Source organism: Zonotrichia leucophrys, chromosome 5 (assembly GCF_028769735.1).
Source record: "Zonotrichia leucophrys gambelii isolate GWCS_2022_RI chromosome 5, RI_Zleu_2.0, whole genome shotgun sequence".
Classification (NCBI taxonomy): domain Eukaryota; kingdom Metazoa; phylum Chordata; class Aves; order Passeriformes; family Passerellidae; genus Zonotrichia; species Zonotrichia leucophrys.
In genome coordinates, this window is record NC_088175.1 from 20,287,920 (window position 1) to 20,309,386 (window position 21,467).

Genomic DNA, 21,467 nt, shown 5'->3' on the forward strand with positions numbered 1-21,467 from the left:
CCCCCGCGGCCGCGCCAGCAGCGGGGGGAGGGGCCGGGCGCGGCGCCAAGCGGCAGAGCGAGCACGAGCAGGGAGAGTGCGCAAAAGGGCGGGGCCGAGCATGCGCAAGGGGCCTCTTCCGGTCGGTGTTGCCCTCCCGCATGCGCGCGTGCGGGTGGGCGGGCACGCGGAGGGCGCGGTTCGTCCCGCGGCGCGCACGTGCGTGGTTCGGCGCGCGTGGCGCCCCCCCGCGGCGGCGCGCGATGGAGCTGGCGGCGGCGCGGCGCGCGGTGCTGGCGGCCGTGCGGGGCACGCGCGCCGCCGACCTGCCGCGCCTGCTGCACTGGATGCGCAACACCCGTAAGCGCCGCACAGCGGGGCCGCGACCGCACCGCACCGCACCGCGGGCCTGGATCGCCCCGCCATGCGGCAGCCGGGGCCGGGGGAGGGGGGAGTGGACCCTGGGCGAGGGGCGGCGTGCCCAGACCGGGGTACCGCCCCCGTCCGGGGGCACGCGGCTCTCCGGGTACCGGCAGGTACCGACCCGGCGGCTCGGCTGGAGCAGAGCGCGGCCGGTGCCCTCCGTCCTGCCCGGCTCCCATCGGGGGCTGCCGCGCTCGCCCGTGCGGGGCTGCCGTGCCCTGCCATGCCACGGTTGCCGTTCCGTGCCGTGGCAGGGCCGGTGTTGTGGCGGCGCGGCCGGCAGCGGGGCAGGACGGGCTGCCCCTCAGAGCCCGCGGTGCACCGGGCGTGCGGAGCCAGGCTGCTCCTGCTGCTGCCGCGCCGAGACGGCTTTGGGGCCTAGGCTTGTCTTGTGCCGCAGCTTTACAGGCGTACACGGCAGCCTTTCAGGAGTTTGGATGTAGCGCTTTGAGCTCATTTACAAACGCTGCTTTCCGCACTTGATGTCACCTTAAGTGAACATAGCTTTCTGTTTACTCCCTTGTTTATGCCTGGATGTAATTTCATCAGCGTGCTGCAGTCAAGCGTTCTGTGGCAGATGAAGAAAGGAAATATGGGTCAGTGCAGAAGCTGTAAATTTGCAACTGAACCCAAAGGATGACATGGAAAACCTCATCATAGGCAGTGCGTTAAAGCGACAGTCACATAGTGCTCTGCTGAATAAAGTCTAAACCCTGCTTAGTCTCAGGAGGTATGTGCATTTTTCCATTGCAGATAGGAATCTGGAAGATCCCTCCAATTTTGTGGCCCAGTCTCAAGATCCATATATGTGTGTGATCTGTTTATTAATGATTGTCTCCTGGGGTGGTAAACCTCCCCTGATGATCGTGTGTTGGCAGAAATTCATCATATGATACAGTACTTCCCCTGCTTTGCTCAGGTTATGCTTCTTGTTTGGGTCTTTGCTCCAGCACGTCCACTTTAGGGCGAAAACAACTTCCTAAGGCAGCACCAACCCACAGGGCCCGTGGCACAAAGGGCAGCTCTGACAGCCAGGACTTGTCCAGCTGTCCGGGTACTTGGAGCTGCAAGCTCACTCCGTGTTGCCCTGTGGTTTGTGGCTCCCGCCGTCACTCGGATGGAGAGGCAGGACCGATCCTTCTCAGGGGGAGCAGGCCCTCTGCTGGATTTGCGGGAAGAGAAGCAGCTGGGAACAGCCTTTACTGCCTGTGACAGGCACGCAGCCCTCCCTCCCAGACAGGCTCTTTCCTAGGAGAGACATTGCCAAATGTTCCAGAGCATCTGCGAGTCGGCCTCCACGGCTAGAGCAGACATGGGCCTCCCTAGAACGTGAAGGCTGAATTTTGATGGAAGTAGTTTGTGTTACTTGCAATTAAACATTCTTGCTTTCTGTGTGTGTATGTTCACATACCTACGTGTATATCTATCTACACATGCACATGGTCTGCATGTATATACACATAATGCTAGAGCAATCTGCTATGAGCAGTACTGCATCCTTCCAGTTCTGAGGTCTTCTCTGGACACTTCCTTAACAGTGCTTGGGTTACTGTAAATAATCTTGTTAGAAGTGGTTTTCTTCTATCCCATATGCTCTAATATATAAAAATCTCATTGAATTCCTCATGCAATCATTCCTATTGATTATTCACTTAACATAAATCATTGCAGCTCCTACACACTGTATTAGTTTGTGTGGTGGTGTGCATATAGAGCTTTCTCAGCTTCCTGACCCCTTTACAGATACAGCAAAGCACATGGGAGCTTACTAGTGAAACTTGAAATTGCTGAACTGTTTCAGTTAGGAAACTAATACTTACTGTTTTCTCTGTTTCAATTCTATGATCATGTTTTACTTCTGCCATAGGAATTTTCAGCCAATGTTTGAGCATAGTTTATGTAGACTCCAAAATCCTTTGTCAGCGAATACATTTAAATATTTTTTTTTATGTTACAGCTTCCAAACTTTCTATAGATGATTTCTGTGAAAGATGATATGCTATAGTCACTAGCCTTTATTATGATCTCTCAAATATTTTTTTCTGAATTTTAATGATCTAGGTCTTTCAGTGAAAGGATTCATGTATTCGTGCCTCATATTTGCTCTTCATAATTAAGATGCAACCTAAAGAGTAATTTAGGTTCCAAATCTTTAACTACTTTGTGTGTGTGGTACATCTGAGCAATCTGTGTCCTTCTATTTTTATACTGTTTGCATCAATAGTGATGGCTGCTGCTTCACTATGTGCATCATCTTTAAACATAATTAGCTTTACAGTTGCCATTCAATGGCTTTTCAGCCCATATGCTGCAGATCAGGGAACAGTGGACAGGGCAGTCAGGATCAAGCAGCTGTAGTAATGAATATAATTTCATTTCTGTAGTCTCCTTGTGAGGCCTTCTTCAGAATCTTTTTTGGTTTAGGATTCTTTGCTTACAGGCTTGGGCTCTGATAATATTTTATGCTAATTTTCTCTTTAAAAAATGCTCATTGCTAATATCCTGGCTGTATGCTATTAATAAGTATTCTGAGAAATCAAGTTGTACTTTAGTAATCTGCATCCTCGGCATTTGCTTACATGTTGTGATTGTATTTTGTGAATTGCTGATACAGTATAGAACTGTAGGCAACCACATTTGTTCCATGGTGAGTAATTTAGAATGTGTGACTTAGGCTAATCTTATTTCCCTGATTGCCACATTTGTGGAGACATTTAGAGCCTGTAGAATTTGGCCTCATGCTAATGCTTGTAGAAGTTGCCAGTGGAAAAATATCAATGTTTACCCAGTTCTTGTGCTCTCTCAAGGTGCTGCAGTCTCCCTCTCTAACATACATATATGTTTACATGTAGATATATGATAAAAGAGTGGAAATTAGAAAGCTTTATGCCTATGTGTAAAGACTTTTCATTGTTAAACAATCAGTATATGTTTCACTGCCTCTTTGGGTCATTAACCTGTTCCTGTTTTTCTGATCACTTTTGTCTGGATGGCTATGTCCTGCTTTATTTCTAGTTTTCACCCTGATGACAGGACTAGAATGCAAGATCAGTATCTGTACCTTACTTGTTTTATTTTCTTGCAGCATTGGATAGTAAGTGAGCAGAGGCATTTGTCCTGCAGGTCACATTCCTTTAGCTTTTTTGCATTTTCCTCAGAGATGCAAATATTTTCTGTGATGTCCCTAGCATAGCACTCTTTATGATGCTTCTCTTAGTATTGTTTCTCTGAGCTGCTTCTGTGGCTGCATACTGGCAGTAACTTTTAGTGTGGCTTTTTTTTTCCTCTCCGATTTGTTGTATTTGAATAATTATACTGCCCATTTTAATGCCTAGCTAGTCCTGTGATAATTAATAGTGCTTGGACTGGGGATAGTGAGGAGCTGGTAGAGGTTTCTGTTGCTGGACCCTGAATACAGCTAGGGAATGTGGTGTTCTCTCTGTACATAAAGAAGACTGTTTTATGGGAGACATAAAAAGTTACCAGATCTCTGTACCACACAGAAATAAAAGTCTTTGGTGATACAGATGTAAGAAGGAAACAGAACTCTGATGAACAAAAGAAAAAAAAGGTGGTAGGGATGGGGAGATAATATTGTGAATGAAAACTAGGATAGGATAAATGGAAATAAAAATGGTATCTCCACAGATAAACTGTTTTTCTGTGAGGTGTCAGTTCCCTGCCTTTTCCTCCTGTATCCCATTCCTGTTTCTGTCAAGATGTTGAGCTTATACTTTTACCTCCAGCTGAGGAGAACTGGGCATGGTTCCAGTGTTAGCTGGAGTCAGGCTTTTTCCTTCTTCACACCTCTCTCTGAATTAAAGTGTACATGCATCCTTAGAGTAAAGTCCTGCATGAGGTGGATGGCCTTAAAGATAAGTGTTGTTGCAAAGACTGCCTTAGTTATTACTGTAACTTAGTTGGTGTTTTCTAACTCACACACTGAAGGCATGAAATGTTACTAACAGACTTCCATGGAAGATGTGAATTGTTTATAGTAAAGGATGCTATCTTACCTAAAGTAAAGCCTTACATATTTTGAACTGAAAGAACATTGAACATATTCTCACTCCAATGATTTCTGACTAACCTTACTTGGTAATTACAGGAATGTAAGTGAATGAAAGATTCTATTAGGTTTTTTTTCTTTTCTATTTGGGTTTTTTTTCCTTTTCTTATGAATGTGGGGTTTTTTGTATTGAGAATTTTAGAAATTCCAAATCTTTACGTGTGATGGAAGAAGACGTTAGTGTTTTAAGGCAGCTGCTTAGCAACACTGCTTGGCTGTTTCACAATCAGCCAGCTCTTCCCACACACTGCAGTGAGATGTACGTCATTTCACGGTGACTTGCATTCCAGCTTTTCTTTTGAGTTTGTCTTAGATCTTAAAGAAAATTAAATAATAAGAGCTGGAAAAAGGAACAGGAACCTTTCGTGTCTTAACTTTTTTATAATAGCATGATTAATGCTTTAATATCCTTTTGCAATAACGGTGTTCCAGAAGTTCCGGCTAAGAAAACCTGGGTGAAGCCCAAAAACTAATTCAAACCACTTGGGAAACCCCCCTGACAATCCCCCTCAGCTGGGTCCCAGCATTTGATGTAGAGCTGGGGCAAATTCCCACGTGAGCCTCCACTGCCCAGATTTCTAAAATTTTCAGTAGCAGAAAAGGTTACATTTGGTAAGAATGAATGCTGGAGAAGATAACCAGTGAATTGACCAAGCTATCTGTTTACATGAGCAGCACCACAGGAATCAGGGGAAGTAAGTACAGGAATCTGAATCTTGAGTTTGAGACTGAAGTCACCAAACCACTCTACCTACTGGCACCCACTGAATGCTTTTGCTGTACTTAGCGCTTAAATGCAGATTACAAAGCTGTCCCTCAGTCAGTGTCAGTGAAGCACAGATAAGGTGGTAAGACCCTTTACACTTCTTGTGTTCTGTCATGGGGTCTAAGGTTGAAATATTTTTCCATCATGGGTATATATTACTGTTGTGATACTAACTTCTAAATTTTTTTCAGTTCATGCAACAGTGAAATAAAACACTCTACAAACCGTTTCCAATCTAGGCATTTCCTGAGAGAATATGAAGCTTTCAAAGTGATATACTGGTCTGAATTGTTGATTGTTCCTGCAGTACTCAAAATACTCAATATCAAGAGTATCACTCAAAATAGTAATTGAATAATAATCATTGCAAATCTTCTAATTTAAGGATAAACAACATATAATTAAGTACAATTTTTTTTTAATGGATGCACTTGTACTGGGAGCAAACCAGCTTTTTAAGAGGTTGGAGTACAATTTAGTCTTGTAACTTGAAAGTTGAGGGCAGTCAGTGCTGTAAATTCAGGTTTTTAACAGGCAGGGAGGGAAGAGTATCTAATAAAGTCAACCTAACTGATAATGGAGGATGTGCTGCTTTAGTACAGTGTTCTGCATACAGAGAAGAAACTTTTCATCATACTCTTAGGAGCAGACCAAGTGTGTCCAGCATTTTCTTGTACTTTATTATCTAGGAATTAGCATGTTCTCTGACCTGCTAGAGTTATCAGATTATAATTTTCACAAGAAAAGAAGAGGAAACAGGATAAGAAAAAACTTGATTCTTTAAATGTTTCCTTTCAGTTTGCAGATGAAACTAAAGTGGAACGAGTATCTTTAAAAAGGATGAAAATGTGGGTTTCTGCAATGTGACAAGTATAGTATGTGGTTTTGTGTTTGTGTGAAAAAGAAATTTAGTGCAAGGCTTCATATCCAAATTTGTAGAAGTGATTTATTCAACTGAAATATCCTTTCAGAAGAGATAAAAATAGCATTGCATTTTCACATTAACATTTATTTGTTGAAATGATACCATACCAAAAATCTTTTCCACTGTTCTGTTTGATAAACTAAAATGGGATGTTACCTATAATTGGATGAATCATCAACTGTGGGAATTGGCATTAATTTCCTTTGTTGTGAGAAGTGATACTGGTGTGAGAGAGGTCTCAGGAAGAATACCAAATACTTCTGAGTTGTTAGTCATTGAAACGTAATAATGGTGGGGGCAACTAGGGACTGTGAAACAGTATGAGACTTACCTTGTTTCAAATTGAACTTCAAAGCTTCTTTCAATTAACCAGTGTAAAAGACTTAAACTAATAAAATGAACTCTGGTTATATTTCTGTTGGAAAAAGCCAATTACTTTCTACCAATAACTATGTATGCTTTGGGACAGAAATAATATTTAGAGTTCCTGAGGTACTTGGTATACTGAGGTCACATATTGCTTCTCAAATTATTTAGCCAAAAAGGGCAATACTAAAGTTTTAGAGATGTGGTGCTTCTTCCTTTTTTTGGCTCTCCAGTATTATTAAAAAATGCTGAATTACTAATTCAACCTTGTTTTAAGTAACAGCTGTTAATATGTGCTTTTCTCTTCTGTGAGTTGGAGTATATATCTAGAGGACCATAAGGTGCTTGCTGCTATGGTTGCCTTTGCTAAATTCTCTTCTTTCCTTCAGGGACATGTAATCTTCTGTTGTCATTTGGAAATCACACATTGCTTGTCTTGAATCCTGTATTTTGCAGTGCCAGGGTGTTCAGATGTTGGTGTAGCGGTGCTCTCTATCTGGTGTGAGGCTTTGTGATGTTTTCTTAGCTTCTGTAGAAAGGCTGACTAGCACCAGGGTGATAATGAGGCTTTTTGCAACGTGTTAATTAAATTTTATAAAAGCATGTTGAGTAAATCCAGTGGAACCGGTTTTTGAAGTAAAATACAAACACTACACACTCAGACTTCCTCCATAAACAAATGATTGTGATTCATCTTGCAGTGTTTCATGAACTGTACATTTCTTTCCTGGTTAGTTGTCTGTGCAATGAACACAGGTTGGCTTGCACACTCTCCATTTCATGTTGTATACATTTCATGTATGTAACAGGTACTAAAATGATATATAAAATACTTTTCTAGTTTTGTTTCTTCTTTGAAGATTCCTTTTAAGGCGATACTGAGATTTTCAAGAGTGAACAATTTGTTAAACATGAGGGTGGAGTTGATAAAACTGTACCAGCAGAGATGCATATTTTCATATTTGGCACTGGTGTTTCCTACTTGATGGCAATCTACAAATATTTACATACTGCAAAAGTAAATGAGTTATTGTGGTAGCTGTTGCTGTTTCGTGCTTTGACAGGAAGGAGTCCTGACTCTGTGTGTCAGAGTTCAGTCACAGACTATACTCACAGGTGTGGAGTGTTGCACACACGGCTTCTGCTCCAGCTGCCATTTTGTCATCTCAAATGCAGTCTGTTCAGATCTCCTTCTTTTTTCTTCCTGCTTATTGTGCTTTAGAGTATTAACTGTTAGTTAGAAAGGAGCACTTCCATTTGTCATTTATTTTTCAGGGTCAGTATGTCAACATTTTTTTCTTTGAGATGCGCATGTGTTGTCCTTAGGACTTGTTCTGTACAGAGCATACAAGAACTCGTGTGTGTCATACGTTGTGTCACAAGGAGAGATCAGAGGGCCCTATGCAAGGTGGTCAGCATTGTGCCAGGTACTGCACAGATTGAACTCAGGGCAGGGAAGGATATCCTGGGTTAAAGGAAGATGGATGTGCTGCCTGTGTCCCACTGAAGGTGTGTGTTTCTGTTCTGTGGAGCTGGAGCACTGAATGCTCTGGAGAGCTCTCCATCACTAATGTTGGCCAGGAAAGGTCACCCAGGGCATGAGGGAGCAGATCCTGTTGACACACTAGATCTGGGAGGAAGAGAGCTGAAGTTCTGTATTTGCAGTGTGATGTGGCTGGCCTGGTGGTCTAGGAACACTTCCTGCATTTCATTAAATGCTATATATGAATTTGATACTCTTAACAGGCATTATAACAGCTGGATGAGCTCGCTTGCATAGTAATAGTATTGTTTTAAAGCAAGTGCCAGATGTAGAGGCTTATTGCCCACAGGCACTGATCTGTTCAGCTGCCAATATCAGCTTTCTACTCTCTTGTTCTGCCTGTAGCATGACTTTTCCTCTTGCTCCTTCAGAGGTTATCCACCTCAGCAAACTGGTGCCTTGGCACTCCGAGGGCATGTTGGGGTGCTGATGGTGTCAGTTAAGCTACAGTTAGATTTGCCCACCTTCCCTTCCCATAATACCTGGGTTTACTTCTGTGTTGTGTCACATCCATAGAAATCTTCCCTGAGCTGGTTGGAAAGATCTCTGTGCTTCTGGGATGTTCATAACAAATCTGCAAATTGTTGGATGGGCTGTGAGTTTAACAGGATGGGTGCTCATTAGAGGTTTCAAATTAAAATGCTGCCAAGCTGGAGCTGCTGCATTGCACCTGTTGTGTGGTGTTGCTGCTGTTGCAGCTGCTGCCTGTTTCTGTGTTCCTTGCTGCAAAGTGTGCATCTCTTTAGGAGCTGAAGTTCTGGAGAACCTAACTGTGAGCACTTTGGAGCAGTAAATTGCCTTCCTGAAGTATTACAACTACCAGGGGTAATGGCCCATCAGGGCTTTGGAGCATTACTGCTGTATGTTTAATAAATTATAAACCAAATATATCTTGGGGAAATACAGATAATTTAAAGTTTCTGCTGCTTACTACAGGGGATTCAGGATTGTCTGTTTGGGTCCATTTTTGGATGTGTTGAAAGAACCATTTACATTTGCAGTCTAAAGAAGAGAGCCTTTTGCACCAATGAATGATGCTTTCTTTAATCACATTGTTTTCACTACAGTGCTTAAGCAAAAACCATTTCAGAAGCATTTCATAGTTTAAAGGTTTGCAGGTTTCTGATTCTTATACTAGTCTTAAAATTTCTCAGTCTTTCTAGCATTTCCTGTGATCCACAGGAAAGATTAAATATATTAGCACAGAGAAACTTGTAGTGTGTTCTGTAGATTTATTTTGAACCTGTTTTCCATCAAGCTTTTCTGTACTAATGTTCCCACCTGGAACAGCAATGCTAGCAAACATTGCCTTTTTTTAAAACACCTGTAAAAGCTGTCAGATTTTCTTTTTGTGAGTGATGCAGCAGTCTACATAAAACAAGAAGCAAACCAGAAGGGGTGGAGAAGAGGGGACATACATACTCGTCTCACTTTTAGACAAGACTCAATGGATGGGTTTGGTATATTTTTTCAGGATTAGATTAGTGGCTGCTTTTTGGTGGTGGTGGTTGTCTTTGACAGGTTTGTAGCTTTGAGCTGAGATCTGCCTTTGTTTAGAACCAGTTCAACATCCTTCAAGCAGTGAGATATCCGGACAAAAAGGAATTTCATCTAATCCTTCTTTTGAGGAAAATATAACAAGAAAAGAGCAGAGTACAGGCATAAAGCAGATCTTGTGCTAATGCCAGTTAGGAACATCATACTCTTAACAAGAAATTGGGGGATATAAGCAGGATGTTGGCTGCAAGATGTGAAAACTCTGGTATGAGCAAGTAAACCTTTAGCTGGAGTTCTCAATACTGCAGGGCAGAAAGGATGAGAGTCCAGGAGATCCACAGGGAGGTGTTGAGAATCCTCACACACTAGGAAAGGAAAAAAAAAACCAGGAACAGTCTGGGTAGGCAAATCTTGTTTTTTCTTGGAAAGGAGACTGATGTGACACATGATGAGTCTTCAGGGAAGTAAATAGTTACTGTATAATAGAAAGCAACAAAGTTTGCTATTTCCATTGTGAGTGGGGCAGAAAATACAAAGTAGTGGCAGAGGACATCAAAATCAGTAATTAAGAAGGGTTTTCCTTTCTAATAATAAGGGTAGTCAAGCACTGGAATAGATGGCTAAGGGTGGTTGTACAGTCCCCAGCATTACCAGTCATTTTTAAAAGAGCAGTTTGAAGAAGTAACGACACTTACTATTGATTGAGCCTTGGAAGAAAAAAGGATTAGTGTCTTCACATGGTTTCCTTCTGAATCTTTTTTTCTAGATGTCTTTTAAAAAAATGAGCTAAAGTAATGTAGGAATATCCTGGGAAAATAGCAAAAAATTACTCTGTGGCTTTGCAAAAATGTATTGGTTTACATTTATTCCTATTTTCCTTCTCATTTGAAATATTTTGATAGTTTAGGTGATATAAAATGTATTTTGAGTTGAACTGTTGAACTGTGCATTATCCCCAATTTTTTTGTACGTTTATTAGAAAGATCATGCATATAAAAAGAAACTTGTATTAAAAAAAAAGCCTGCATTCAGGCAACTATTGAGTTTTGTAATTTCTCCAATAGTTCAAAAACATCTTTGATGTTTTTTATATCTTAAACTGAAACAATATCACTTTGGTGGCAGCCCAGACCATCATATGTGAGTTATAAATTTATAAATATGAAAATAATTTGAGATCTCAGAAAAGTAGTGCATTTATTTTACGTGGCAAAGTTATTACAATCCAAATCAGTCATTGGCTGGAAAAGCTAACAAAAATGCATGTGAATAAAAAACCTTATCCATCTGGTGTTGTTTATGTCTTGCAACTGTATTGTACTGGTCATCACTTAGTCCACATGATCTGCATATGATTGTTCAGGGGTTTTTGTTTGTCTTGATTTATAGATGACTTTGATGAGCTTGTGGTGAGTAACAATGATGTTGTGCTCAGAAATATCGCTGAAGATTTGCGGAATCGTTTACCCATCGAGGCAATGTTCACTTCAGAACATCAAGCTGTTCAGAAAGTAAGCTAATTGTTATGGTCTGATTTTACTGAACCACATCATTTATTCTGATGGCATTTTAGCAGTAGTTTATAATAGAAAATGAGCATGGATTGACATATAGGAAATCTCAGTTTGGTTCTCAGGTCTGTTGCTCTATGTTTGCATGACTCCAGGAAAGTTGCTTCATAGTTTTTAATGCTTTGATCATATGTTATTTGGGATAGCTTTCATTCTGTGTGGCATGGCACCTGTCACAGTGATTCTTCAGTGCTAGCTCCATAATAGACTCTTAACAGCCCCCTTAAAGACAGCAGGAACACAAGGCCAGTGTTTGCTGTTGCCATAATGTGGGCAGCCCCGAGATGATATCCAGCTCTTTTCAGATTCTCATGGCTCAGAAACAGGTGGGCTGTGAGTCCTGTGGGAGGAGAGTGCACCTTTCCTACTTGACCTGTCAGTGTGCAAGGAAAGTTAATGCGTTTCCCAGAAAAGTGATGTGTGGCTTTTCAGTGGGAGAAGTGGATTGGCCACATGCAGCAAGCCTGGAAAAGGGAGGAAAGATAAGTAGGAGGATGAAGATTATTCCCCTTGAAATTATGAGAGGGCAGGCATCTCAACTGGTATACTTTTGATTGAAAGTGACACCCATGTTAATTAGGGGTGCTTCTAGATAGAGGCATAAGGCACAATGATGGAAACAGTCAGTTGAGGCTGAGAAGCAGAATTGACCTTTCTGCTAAGTTTAAGTTACATTCTCCTCATTAAAAGAGGAGGAAAAGCTTCTTTTACCCTATATGTTCTCTAGCCAAGCAAGCACTAAAGAGACAAAATTCACATAGGGCTCCCTACTCAGGTATCAAAACCAGTTTGCTTTTGTTTGTTGACCACCACTTACTGGTTATCTCAGTGGAATTTGATAACCCAGTTTACATGCAGGATTTCTGTAGCTTAATTTTTTTTTTTTTTTTTTTGTAATTGTTGCATAGGGAAAAGTGTGGATCTCGGGGATTTTGAGAAAGGTAGGATGGTGGGACAGTTAACATGTGACAGTGTAACTGAAGTTAAGAGACTTGGTTATGCCTTTCTAAGGTTTTGTTCCTCTTCTCAGATACACCAGCATCCACTGCCCATGATTCATGTTGATGCATTCCTTTATGATGATGATGATGTTGATTCATTGTGTGAGGAGGGGAAAATGAGTAGGAGCTACTGCACAGAGTGTGGCTCATACAAAACTGCATCTTTAGGTAAGTGTTCTTTTGGGAACATGAGAAACAAATTGAGTTTAACTAAACTGGTTTGTGCAGTGACTCAGCTGGACATGACAACATCCAGCTGATGGGGGATTTTGTCCAGACTGCTGCAATATACAGGCCAGAATTATTTCTCATAACCAGTGGAAGGAGGCTCCTACACATGTAAGTTGAATTAATTTGCAGTGTGAGTGACAATTGTTGCCCACAAAAACTGGGCAGGTTAGAGGCAGGCTATGTACCACTGGAGAGGAAGATGCAAGAGAAAGACAATACTGTAGAGTCCATGCAGTAGCCTGCATCTCCTCTCGCATGCTGAAGAACAGTGGAAAGCACCATCTGTCTTAAAGCTTGTGTGTGGTGGTACAGATCAGTGCTGTTGCCAGTAGAGCACAGCCATGGAAGGAATGGTTTATATGGAGAACATTCCATTCATTAAAACTTTGGAGTTGAAATTAAAGCTGTTAATATGTCTGTCCACAAAAAGTTTTGCACAAATTGTGTTTGCTACGTTTCCTTTTTCAGTTAAACAGTTCCAAGATACTTCGTTTTGTATTCTTTAACATACTGTGCAGAAAAAGGTAATTCAGTTTCATGAAGGATTTCAAAATTCTCCATGTAAGGCAAGGAATCCTCAGACTTGGGACAGGCTTCTTGGCTGATTACCTCTGATCTGCAAACCCTGCCCTTGTGCAGGCAAGAAACCACACAAGGTTTCAGTGAAGATAATACTTCAGGTTACTATTTCAATGGTTAATTACACAGTAGTTAGTACTGCCCACCCAACACCTTTGTTCTGTTCTTATTTCCCAGAGTTTATTTCGCATTCCTTTTCCCTCATGGAACTGAAGTTTCTTTATCACCATGTACTGCCTGACCTGACAGGAAAGGTAGTGGTTGACGTTGGCTCCAGGCTTGGTGCAGTGCTATTTGCGGTAACTTCCAGCACAGGAATTCATATTTTTTTACTGTGACAAACATTTTCCCTCTTTTCTGACTGCCTACTCTCATTACTCGATATTGGATGGGTCATTCTGAGAGGCACCTCTGATCTGCCTCTCTGAGTAGTGTAAGGTGCTGTTTACTAGCAATTTCAGTTCTTCCTCTGTTCCTCACAAGAGGGAATAGAAATGATCCTGCTTATGGAGAGGAAAAGTCTGTTGTCCAACAGAGTAGCATATTGCTGTCACACATGCTGCTCTTTTGCTCGTTCCTGCTGTCTCTTTCATGTCAGTTTGTCCTCTTATGTTTTGACCATGCCTATATATTAGTTATGTTAAATTCCTTTATGAAGCTGATAAACTGTTAAAATATACAAAGGAACACTTTGATATGTATTTGTCTCCAAAAACATATTGTCCTGCGCTGCATTTTAAAATGCACATAAAATACTTCATCAAGAAACTTGAGTGCAATTTTGATTGCTTTTGGCATGGCTGGTACAACATATGGCCAACAGCAATGCAAAACACACATTACTACTTTCTTAAAAAAGTCAATGTGTGTTTAGGGCTCAATCTTGCAAACACTTGAGCATGTGATTTTACTCATTTGAATAGTCTAATTTTGGGATCACTCAAATGAGGAAAGTTACTCCCATTTGTAAATATTTGCAGCATTGGGTCCTTAAATGGTAACACTTTGGCTAGGCTGATTTTTATTTTGAAGTATTCAAATGCTTGTATTATTATAGTAGAAGATACTTTCAAAGCACTCTTTCACAAAAAGAGTTCTGCTTTGTAATATGGTCTTGCCTTGGAGGAGGGGTGACTTCACAGGTTGCTTTTCTACTCTCTGAGTAGAATGGTTTCAGAAAACCTTGATAATGAAGTTGTAGTACATGTGGATCTCAGATATTCTGTATCTTCAGCATTGTTTGTCTTTGTCTTTGCCATTGTTGGCCAAGTGTAATTATTCTGCTCAATGGAGACAGTGGCACTTAAAGCAGTACCTTTGTTAGGGCACTGTACGCTCAAGTATTTGTACTTCTTTTCTCTAACATTTCCAATGGCTTCCCCAAATCTAATCCCCAAATCTTAGCCCAAAACTGAACTATTTTTTGGGCTTAATATTAAGTGATAATTTAGCTTTTTGTTTTTTGCATATATACCTGTATGAAGCATCTGAAAATGTCAGTAATACAGTAACTTAGAGAAGCTGACAAAGACTTGGTATCAAAATATCCCACCATATTATTGGTATACTGTCCTCTATTTTCACTCATTTTGGCTCTGTTATGTCTCATGTTTTTTTTCTTTTCTCTTGATATTTTCTTCTTCAATTTTCCCAAGTAACAAAAATGACATGTAGAGTCTTTTCACACTATTTTAATAATTTGTTTTGCACACCTTTTTTCTTTCTTAGACTATTTTCCATCTGTTTTGCAGTTCAAGTGAACTTGGAGCTTTCCCTTTCTTGTTTTTTTGATGTGTCATTTTGGATCTCTTACTAACATTTGTGAGGCTTAAGTAGGAATTGCCAAATCAGGAAGTTAGCTTTGAAAAATATTTCACATCCACTGAAAGACATTTCTCAACTCACTATTTTAAAATGTTTCTCTAATCTTAACTCGTGTTTAATTCTCTTCTTTTTAAATGAAAAATTTGAACTTGTTTTAAAGGAATCACAGTTACTAAATTTCCTTTTCCTAATGTAGGGTTATCTTTATAGCTCAGCTTCCCAGCTGTATGGAGTAGAAATGAATGCAGACTTTTGCCAGTTGCAAGAAATTATGATTACAAAGTACGAGTTCATTGACAGAATAAAGGTAACCAAATATATGTTTTAGTTTTTGTATTTTTAACTACTATGTACAAGGTATCTGGTTTGAGTGAGTGGCTGGTAAATCAGCATTCTGAGAAGTTTCTGCCTTAGCTTGTTTTGATCCTAAACAAAGGATTTGCATTAGGAAATAAAAACCTTATAGTAAAGAGGAAGAGGGAAATTATCAAAATATCAATCACTTAGCCTTTTTCCTGACTGGACTTACCCGTTGGCTCACACAAAACAGATAAATCTTAGCCAATTCTCCCAGTGAAATCAATGACATCATTGCCACTTACTTCTGTGAAACTGAGTGTATAGAGAATTTCTGTCACAAACACTAAAGTAAATGTCTGTGATTCACTTTTGTTAGCAGAAAAATGTTTGTAGGATTTGCAAATTTGCATCTAAGGATACCTAAAGGACTTAGAATTATTCATATTTCCTTTCATAGAATGCCAGTGTATATGTACCTTCCACAAACAAAATGGGTTTCAAAGAAAGTGCTATCATTATGGGAATCACTTCCCTAGTTTCATTATGGAATAGCTACTAATATTTTAAAGAGGAAAAAAGAATTCCTTTCTGGACCAGACCCATGATTTTATTACCAGCCAAAGTTGGTAAGTAGAGTACGCTGAATAGAATACTGGCTTTAATCCTGTGTTGTATGCACGTGCTCTTGAATGGAGTCACACAAACTGCTGAGTATGGTAATTTCTTGGGTATTAAGGTAACCCAATTTTAACCTAGAAATAAGTAATAGACATATTTAACACAGGGTAAGCAGTAGCAGTGGGTTGCTCAATTCAGTCACAGTTGCTGACAGTTTATCCATAACCTTTGGGTTTTGTGTATGTTTTATGTTCATAACACTTTACTGTGATGAAACTGAAAGTACAGTTAGGAGCTCTGTCAAGTTAATTCAGTGGAGCTGGAGATCTATAGGCATGCTTTTCAGCCCTGTATATTTTTATTATAAGCTTTTATGTATTTTCTTCACACCTTGTAATTCTGCTGAAGTATTCATTTTGGAGCATAAAGATAAGATAATAGGTTTTCAAAGCAGTGCCGGAGGACTTAGCTATTTGAGTCTCATTAAATGCTAATTTAGTCATGTGACTCCTGTTATCACACTGCTTTGAACATTTCAATCTTATATTTTTATTTCACCCCCAAATGAATTCTCTCCAGAGGTACATACCAGGTTGAAAAATTGTGAGAATCCAGATGCTGGTCATAATTCATGGCTTAAGTTTGAAAAATATTTTAGAGGCTCTTCTACATAGAGATTGTTTTTTCAAGATATTCTGAATTTTTATTAGAATATGCTCCTAAAGGATAGCAAAGTGAAATGGTATCTTTAGTGGCTAAATCTCTGAGTGAACCTTGTGTTTCTTTGGTCAACACTTGGTTTTTTAAAGTACATAGAGGGTTGCTCAGCATCTTTTGCCATTTGAGGAAACATTCAGCTACTGGGAGGAAAGTAAACAGTTCAACAGATCTTAGGAAACTTGAGACCTCAATTCAGAAATTGCCTGTAGTCATGAAAGGCTTGGTGTGTATTCCACTGGATGACAGGGCAGTTTTAAAATCAGTTGCTGCCTCCTCTGTTGTGCCAGCGCACAGCCAAGCAGATCAGAGAGCTGGTTCAGCTGAAACCCAACCCAGCAATATTGGGGTTTGGACTGGAGCAGTATCTGGGTCTGGCTCACTGTGCAGCCAGACATGCTTATGTGGTCCCAAAGTCCCCAAGAGGAATGAGGATATGGGCAGAATGAGGTGCTTAGGTCACTTTGGTCAGTATGGTCACCTACTCTGTAAATGCAGAGTAATTTCAGGTCAAGTCTTAAGTCAATCATTCAGGTCAAGGAATCGACATATGTTAAAGATTTTCCAGTAGTTTAAGCATCTTTCTGAATTGTGGTTTAAAATAGTAAGACTGCCATTAGTATCCTATCCTGTGCATAGGGTTATTCTTCCCCAGATGTAGGACCCTGCATTTGCCTTTGCTGAATTTCAGAAGGTTCCTCTCTGCCCATGCCTCCATAGTATCAGCCACGCCTCCCAGCTCTGTGTCATCAGTGAACTTACAGAGGCCACATCTCCCCTTCATCCCAGTCATGTGTGGATAAATTAAAAAATACTGGATCCAGTACTGAGCCTTGGGGGACACCAGTAGTGACAGCTTCCAAGTAGACTCTGTGCCAGTGTTTATGACCCTCTGGGATCTGCCATTCAGTCAATTCTCAGTCCTCACTGTCCACTCATCCAGCCCTCACACCCTAACTGTGCCTGTGAGGATGTTGTGAGAAACAGAGTTGAGAGCCTTGCTGAAGTCAAAATAGACAAAATCCACTGATCTCCACTCATCCATGCAGGTAGTTGGTTCATCACACAAGTCAATCAGATTTGTTAAGCAGGACTTTAGTGAATCCATGCTGACTACTACTTATCCCTTCAAAAGATACTGCAGTTTGCATTTCTCATTAGATTTGGGATGCATAATAATAGAATATCCTGAGTTGAAAAGGACCCACATGGATCATTGAGTCAGATTTATAAGATTTCTCCGTCTTTAAGAGGAAATCAAACACATCAGAGTGTTAATGAGCATCCATATTCTCCTGTCTCACTTGTTTTGAAAAATGACATGATGTGCTAATATCCTTTTTGGTAGGTGAAATCAAAACAGCTCCTCTTGTGCTGACTGGAGAGGCAGTTGTTTAGTAGGATCCTGCAGTGCCACTGAGCATCCTGCCTTTCCAACATTCCCAGTCCCAATGTGCATTGTGAGAATTCAGCTGTCAAATCTGGGTCTGTAGTGTCTTTTCTAGCTATAATCCTTCAGTAACCCACTGACCCTGTGAGATGCCTTTTATTATCCTCAAAATAGCTTCAACTAGCTTAACTTCTTTCCTGAAATCACTGGACATTTGTGATAAAATATAGGGAAGTTGAATGTAACAGCCATCTCCTCTTTTATGGCACATAGTTCTAAACAAAAATTCAGATGTACTTTATTTTACTTAGCATAATGGATTGAGTATCTTAATTAAAAGAGTTAAATCTGATTAAAAAAAATTTTGAAAGGTTATTATGGTTGTATATGTCAGTTTTATCTACTGTGAAGCCAGTGAAATACCTGGTTTTGTGACTGGTTCAAAAGGGTGGTAGCAGCTGCTGTATTAGGCTGACAGGCTTCATGACTTCTCAAAGGCTGTATTTGTCTCTTAATTTATGCCTTGGGAAATTTCTCTCCTTCAGGTGGTTCATGCAGACATCTGTACTCAGCCCTCACTTCTGCAGAAGGCTGATGTTGTTGTAATGAATAATGTCTTTGAATATTTTCTTGACAGACAGGAACAGGCCAGGTAAGCTCTGTGTCCAAACAAGTTACCTATTTCTTTGTAAATATCTGTGTTACCTTGTGAATAATGGAAAACCTTAAGGTTGTGCTTTTTGAAGGCATATACATAATTTATATAAGGAAATTGTTTCATACTGTCTACTTCTAATTGTTATACTTAACTGCTAAGGTGTTCTGGCAGTTGTTTATTGTTGAACCCACTGCTGCTTTGTTTACCCAAACCTTGGCTTGAATCCTTGCCCTGATATTTTAAATAGTATCTTACTGCTAAAGAACCTGAGATTACTGTATCAGCATAAAGCCTAATCTTCAGAAGTAAGAGTCACTGACTGGTGATGTCAGAGCTTTAATATATACAGACAACAAAGCATGGTTCTGAATGATACTGCTAAGAGATATTTGTACGGATGTGGTAGCAAACAAACATGTGGCTAAGGTTCTCTTTCAGGTACAAGGCACTCACAGATGAGCTTTTGCTAAGCCAGCAGCATCCGTTTAAAGTGTAAATAACTTGATCATCCTAAGTTTAGAATGGGCAGTCAGAAAAAAGGAGTACCTGTGTCTCCACTTGGTCCCAGCCAAGTCTGTCATTCCGTACCAGCTTCAGCTAAGGCTTGCCCTGCTGCCCTGGATACCAGGTGATAATACCAACCAGACGGGCACAGAGTGGATGGGTGAAGGACAGTGGGGGTGTCAAAATGCCAGGAGATATATTTCTAGGCACAGGACTGAGAATTCATTTGATTCTGTCATAACTTGGGAATAGTGGTTTAGTGTTGTATTAACATGAAGACAAATGACATTTGAAGAATGCTGGAAATTAAATTCTTTTTAGTCTGAATTGCTGTGCTGCGAGAAATGATCTTACTTGCAAAATCAAAAAAAAAAATTAAAAAGGGAATGCCGGAGGCTGTATTAAAGATGCCTTAAGAGAAGTACTTTGTCACGACTGTACACGAAGTGTGTACATAAAGAGAAGTTTGTTGTGAAGGTTAATAAAGGACTGCACTTCAGGACTGGATTTTCTTCAAACCAAAGGAGCCAAATGTCAATGTTTAGTCCTTGTTCATAGTGAAGGTCTTGACAATACCAAATGATATGCATGTATGTACGAGAATTATAAAGTTACAAAATCTAACATTGTAAGACCATATATTCCCTGTGTTTTTAATCCAAAGCTTGATTGTATTCCTGCAAATACATTTGCTTAGATATTAATAATGACTGATAAGCATGTATTACAAGTTTTTAAGCTTAGACTACCTCTGGACTATAAACTGCAGGTGTTAGATTGATTCATTGTATATCAAATATGTGTGTTTTTTCCCCAAAAAAACTGGTCACCTGCCTTTAAATATGTTTCAGAGCTTGGGAATTTATTGCTTGTAATGTGAGGAAAAGAGGGTCCTTATTAGTGACAGTTCCAAGTCTTGAGGAGTCACTTTCAAAGCTCCAGGTAAGTTCCCTCAGCCTATTTCAGCTGACACATATTGTTATTTTCTGTTAAAGTGGCATTTCTGTAGTTGAAGTTAGCTGCTTGCCAGTATTGCTGTAAGGAAGGATAAGTAATTTTGTGCAGAGATTAAAAGGTGGAAGACTCAGGATTCTGTTTTGAGGTTGACCACCAGCACATCTCCCTGTACGCAGATTGTCCTTGAGTGAAAAGGAAAATCCCAGCCTCTATCAGTAGGCTGCATGAATCATTCTATTAACATGTGTATTAATGTGGCACTGTGAGCTTTTGGAAGTACAGATTAGTGAGAGATGTGCTCTCCCAACTAGCCAAGTGACTACCATCAGGCATCCTGGATCAGTTACATGGCTTTAAATTGCAGCTGGAAGCAAACATAACAGCAGTGCCTCTTTCAGAGATGTTGAATGCTCTGTGCTGGGCCACGCTCTGCCCTCTGTCTGTGCTGCCATCGGTCATCTTAGATCATGTGTGTGATACCTGGGCAAATTATGTGGACTAGCTTTAGTTAGGAAACAAAACACTGATCAGACATGACAAGGTTATGTGTATAGTGATTTTCTCACAACAGTAATTAGTTTTGGAGAAATTGAATCACTTGTTGCCTGGATGCTGATGGGTGAAGTAGATCCTCAGCCTCAAAACCAGCAGTGGTGTCATTTGAACTTTTCTTGGAGCATGCTGTAGTCACAGAGCAGCTGAGAAGCCCTTTGTAGCCTTAATACAATGCTCCCTGTGTGTAAAACAAGAAAATACCTGTGATTCTTCCATTATACTATTAGCTGCTCCCTCAGCACATCTGTCAGAATGTCACCCTTTGAATTAGGGTACACAAATGCATAAAGGCAGTTGTAATATGTTAACAAAATATCTAGACTATTGACTGAGATAATTTTTAAAGTTATCTTTATTATGTCCTATTTGAGTTAAAATGGCTTTTCCAGAAATTAATTTATCATTGCTATATAATTTGGAATGACTAATCTCTCATATTATGTCTTGCCTTCTTAATGTTGAAACTCCTTAACCTTGAAATTCCTGCTGCTACTTAACATAGTGTTGATTTAAGGATCTGCTTTCCTTGTTTCAGACAGATGTACAGCTCAGTCAATGGGTTGAAGAGGTGCAGCTGAACTATGATGTGTATGTGGAAAAGGATGTTGACAGAGAAGCGCTCGAACAGATTCATTTATACAAGATTCTCTAGTACCTGGAAAAATTTACTAGTATTCTTATGATATATATTTTGAGCCTAAAATGAACTTGGATTGATTTGTGTGAATAAATCAGGTCAAAATTAATATTGTGGTTAATTTGAATGATGTATGTGGTTTTTAATGAAAAAGAGTCTTTTGAAACAAGTTTTCTTACTGAGGCATTTTGTCTCAACAGGATATTTTGACTTTTAATTTAGGAGATATCCTCATGGTTTATTTTTTTGCAAAAATGTTAAAAAGAGCATCTATATAGCAAAGCTAAAAGAACTTTTGGTCATCAGTAGCATTATGCACTGCCAATGTTTGCTAAATATATCAAAACTAGGAGCAGT

The 21,467-nt window shown here is 40.1% G+C and overlaps 1 protein-coding gene across 1 annotated transcript; it reads left to right on the plus strand.

The window, feature by feature from the left end:
* The first annotated feature begins 140 nt into the window (after positions 1-140).
* Positions 141-21,231, plus strand: LOC135448671 (uncharacterized). The gene is made up of 8 exons (XM_064714888.1): positions 141-339; positions 10,958-11,079; positions 12,170-12,308; positions 13,128-13,249; positions 14,971-15,081; positions 18,345-18,451; positions 19,813-19,903; positions 21,009-21,231. Exons 1-8 carry the CDS (start codon positions 141-143, stop codon positions 21,123-21,125), a joined length of 1,008 nt encoding a protein of 335 aa, XP_064570958.1. The 3' UTR covers positions 21,126-21,231.
* Positions 21,232-21,467: the final 236 nt, after the last annotated feature.

Bases quoted from the DNA above. Each gene is read 5' to 3' on its own strand.
- LOC135448671 (XM_064714888.1), top strand. From the start codon at position 141: ATGCGCGCGTGCGGGTGGGCGGGCACGCGGAGGGCGCGGTTCGTCCCG. The intron at 11,080-12,169 runs GTAAGCTAATTG...TCCTCTTCTCAG, and splicing joins AACATCAAGCTGTTCAGAAA to ATACACCAGCATCCACTGCC. The intron at 12,309-13,127 runs GTAAGTGTTCTT...CTTATTTCCCAG, and splicing joins ATACAAAACTGCATCTTTAG to AGTTTATTTCGCATTCCTTT.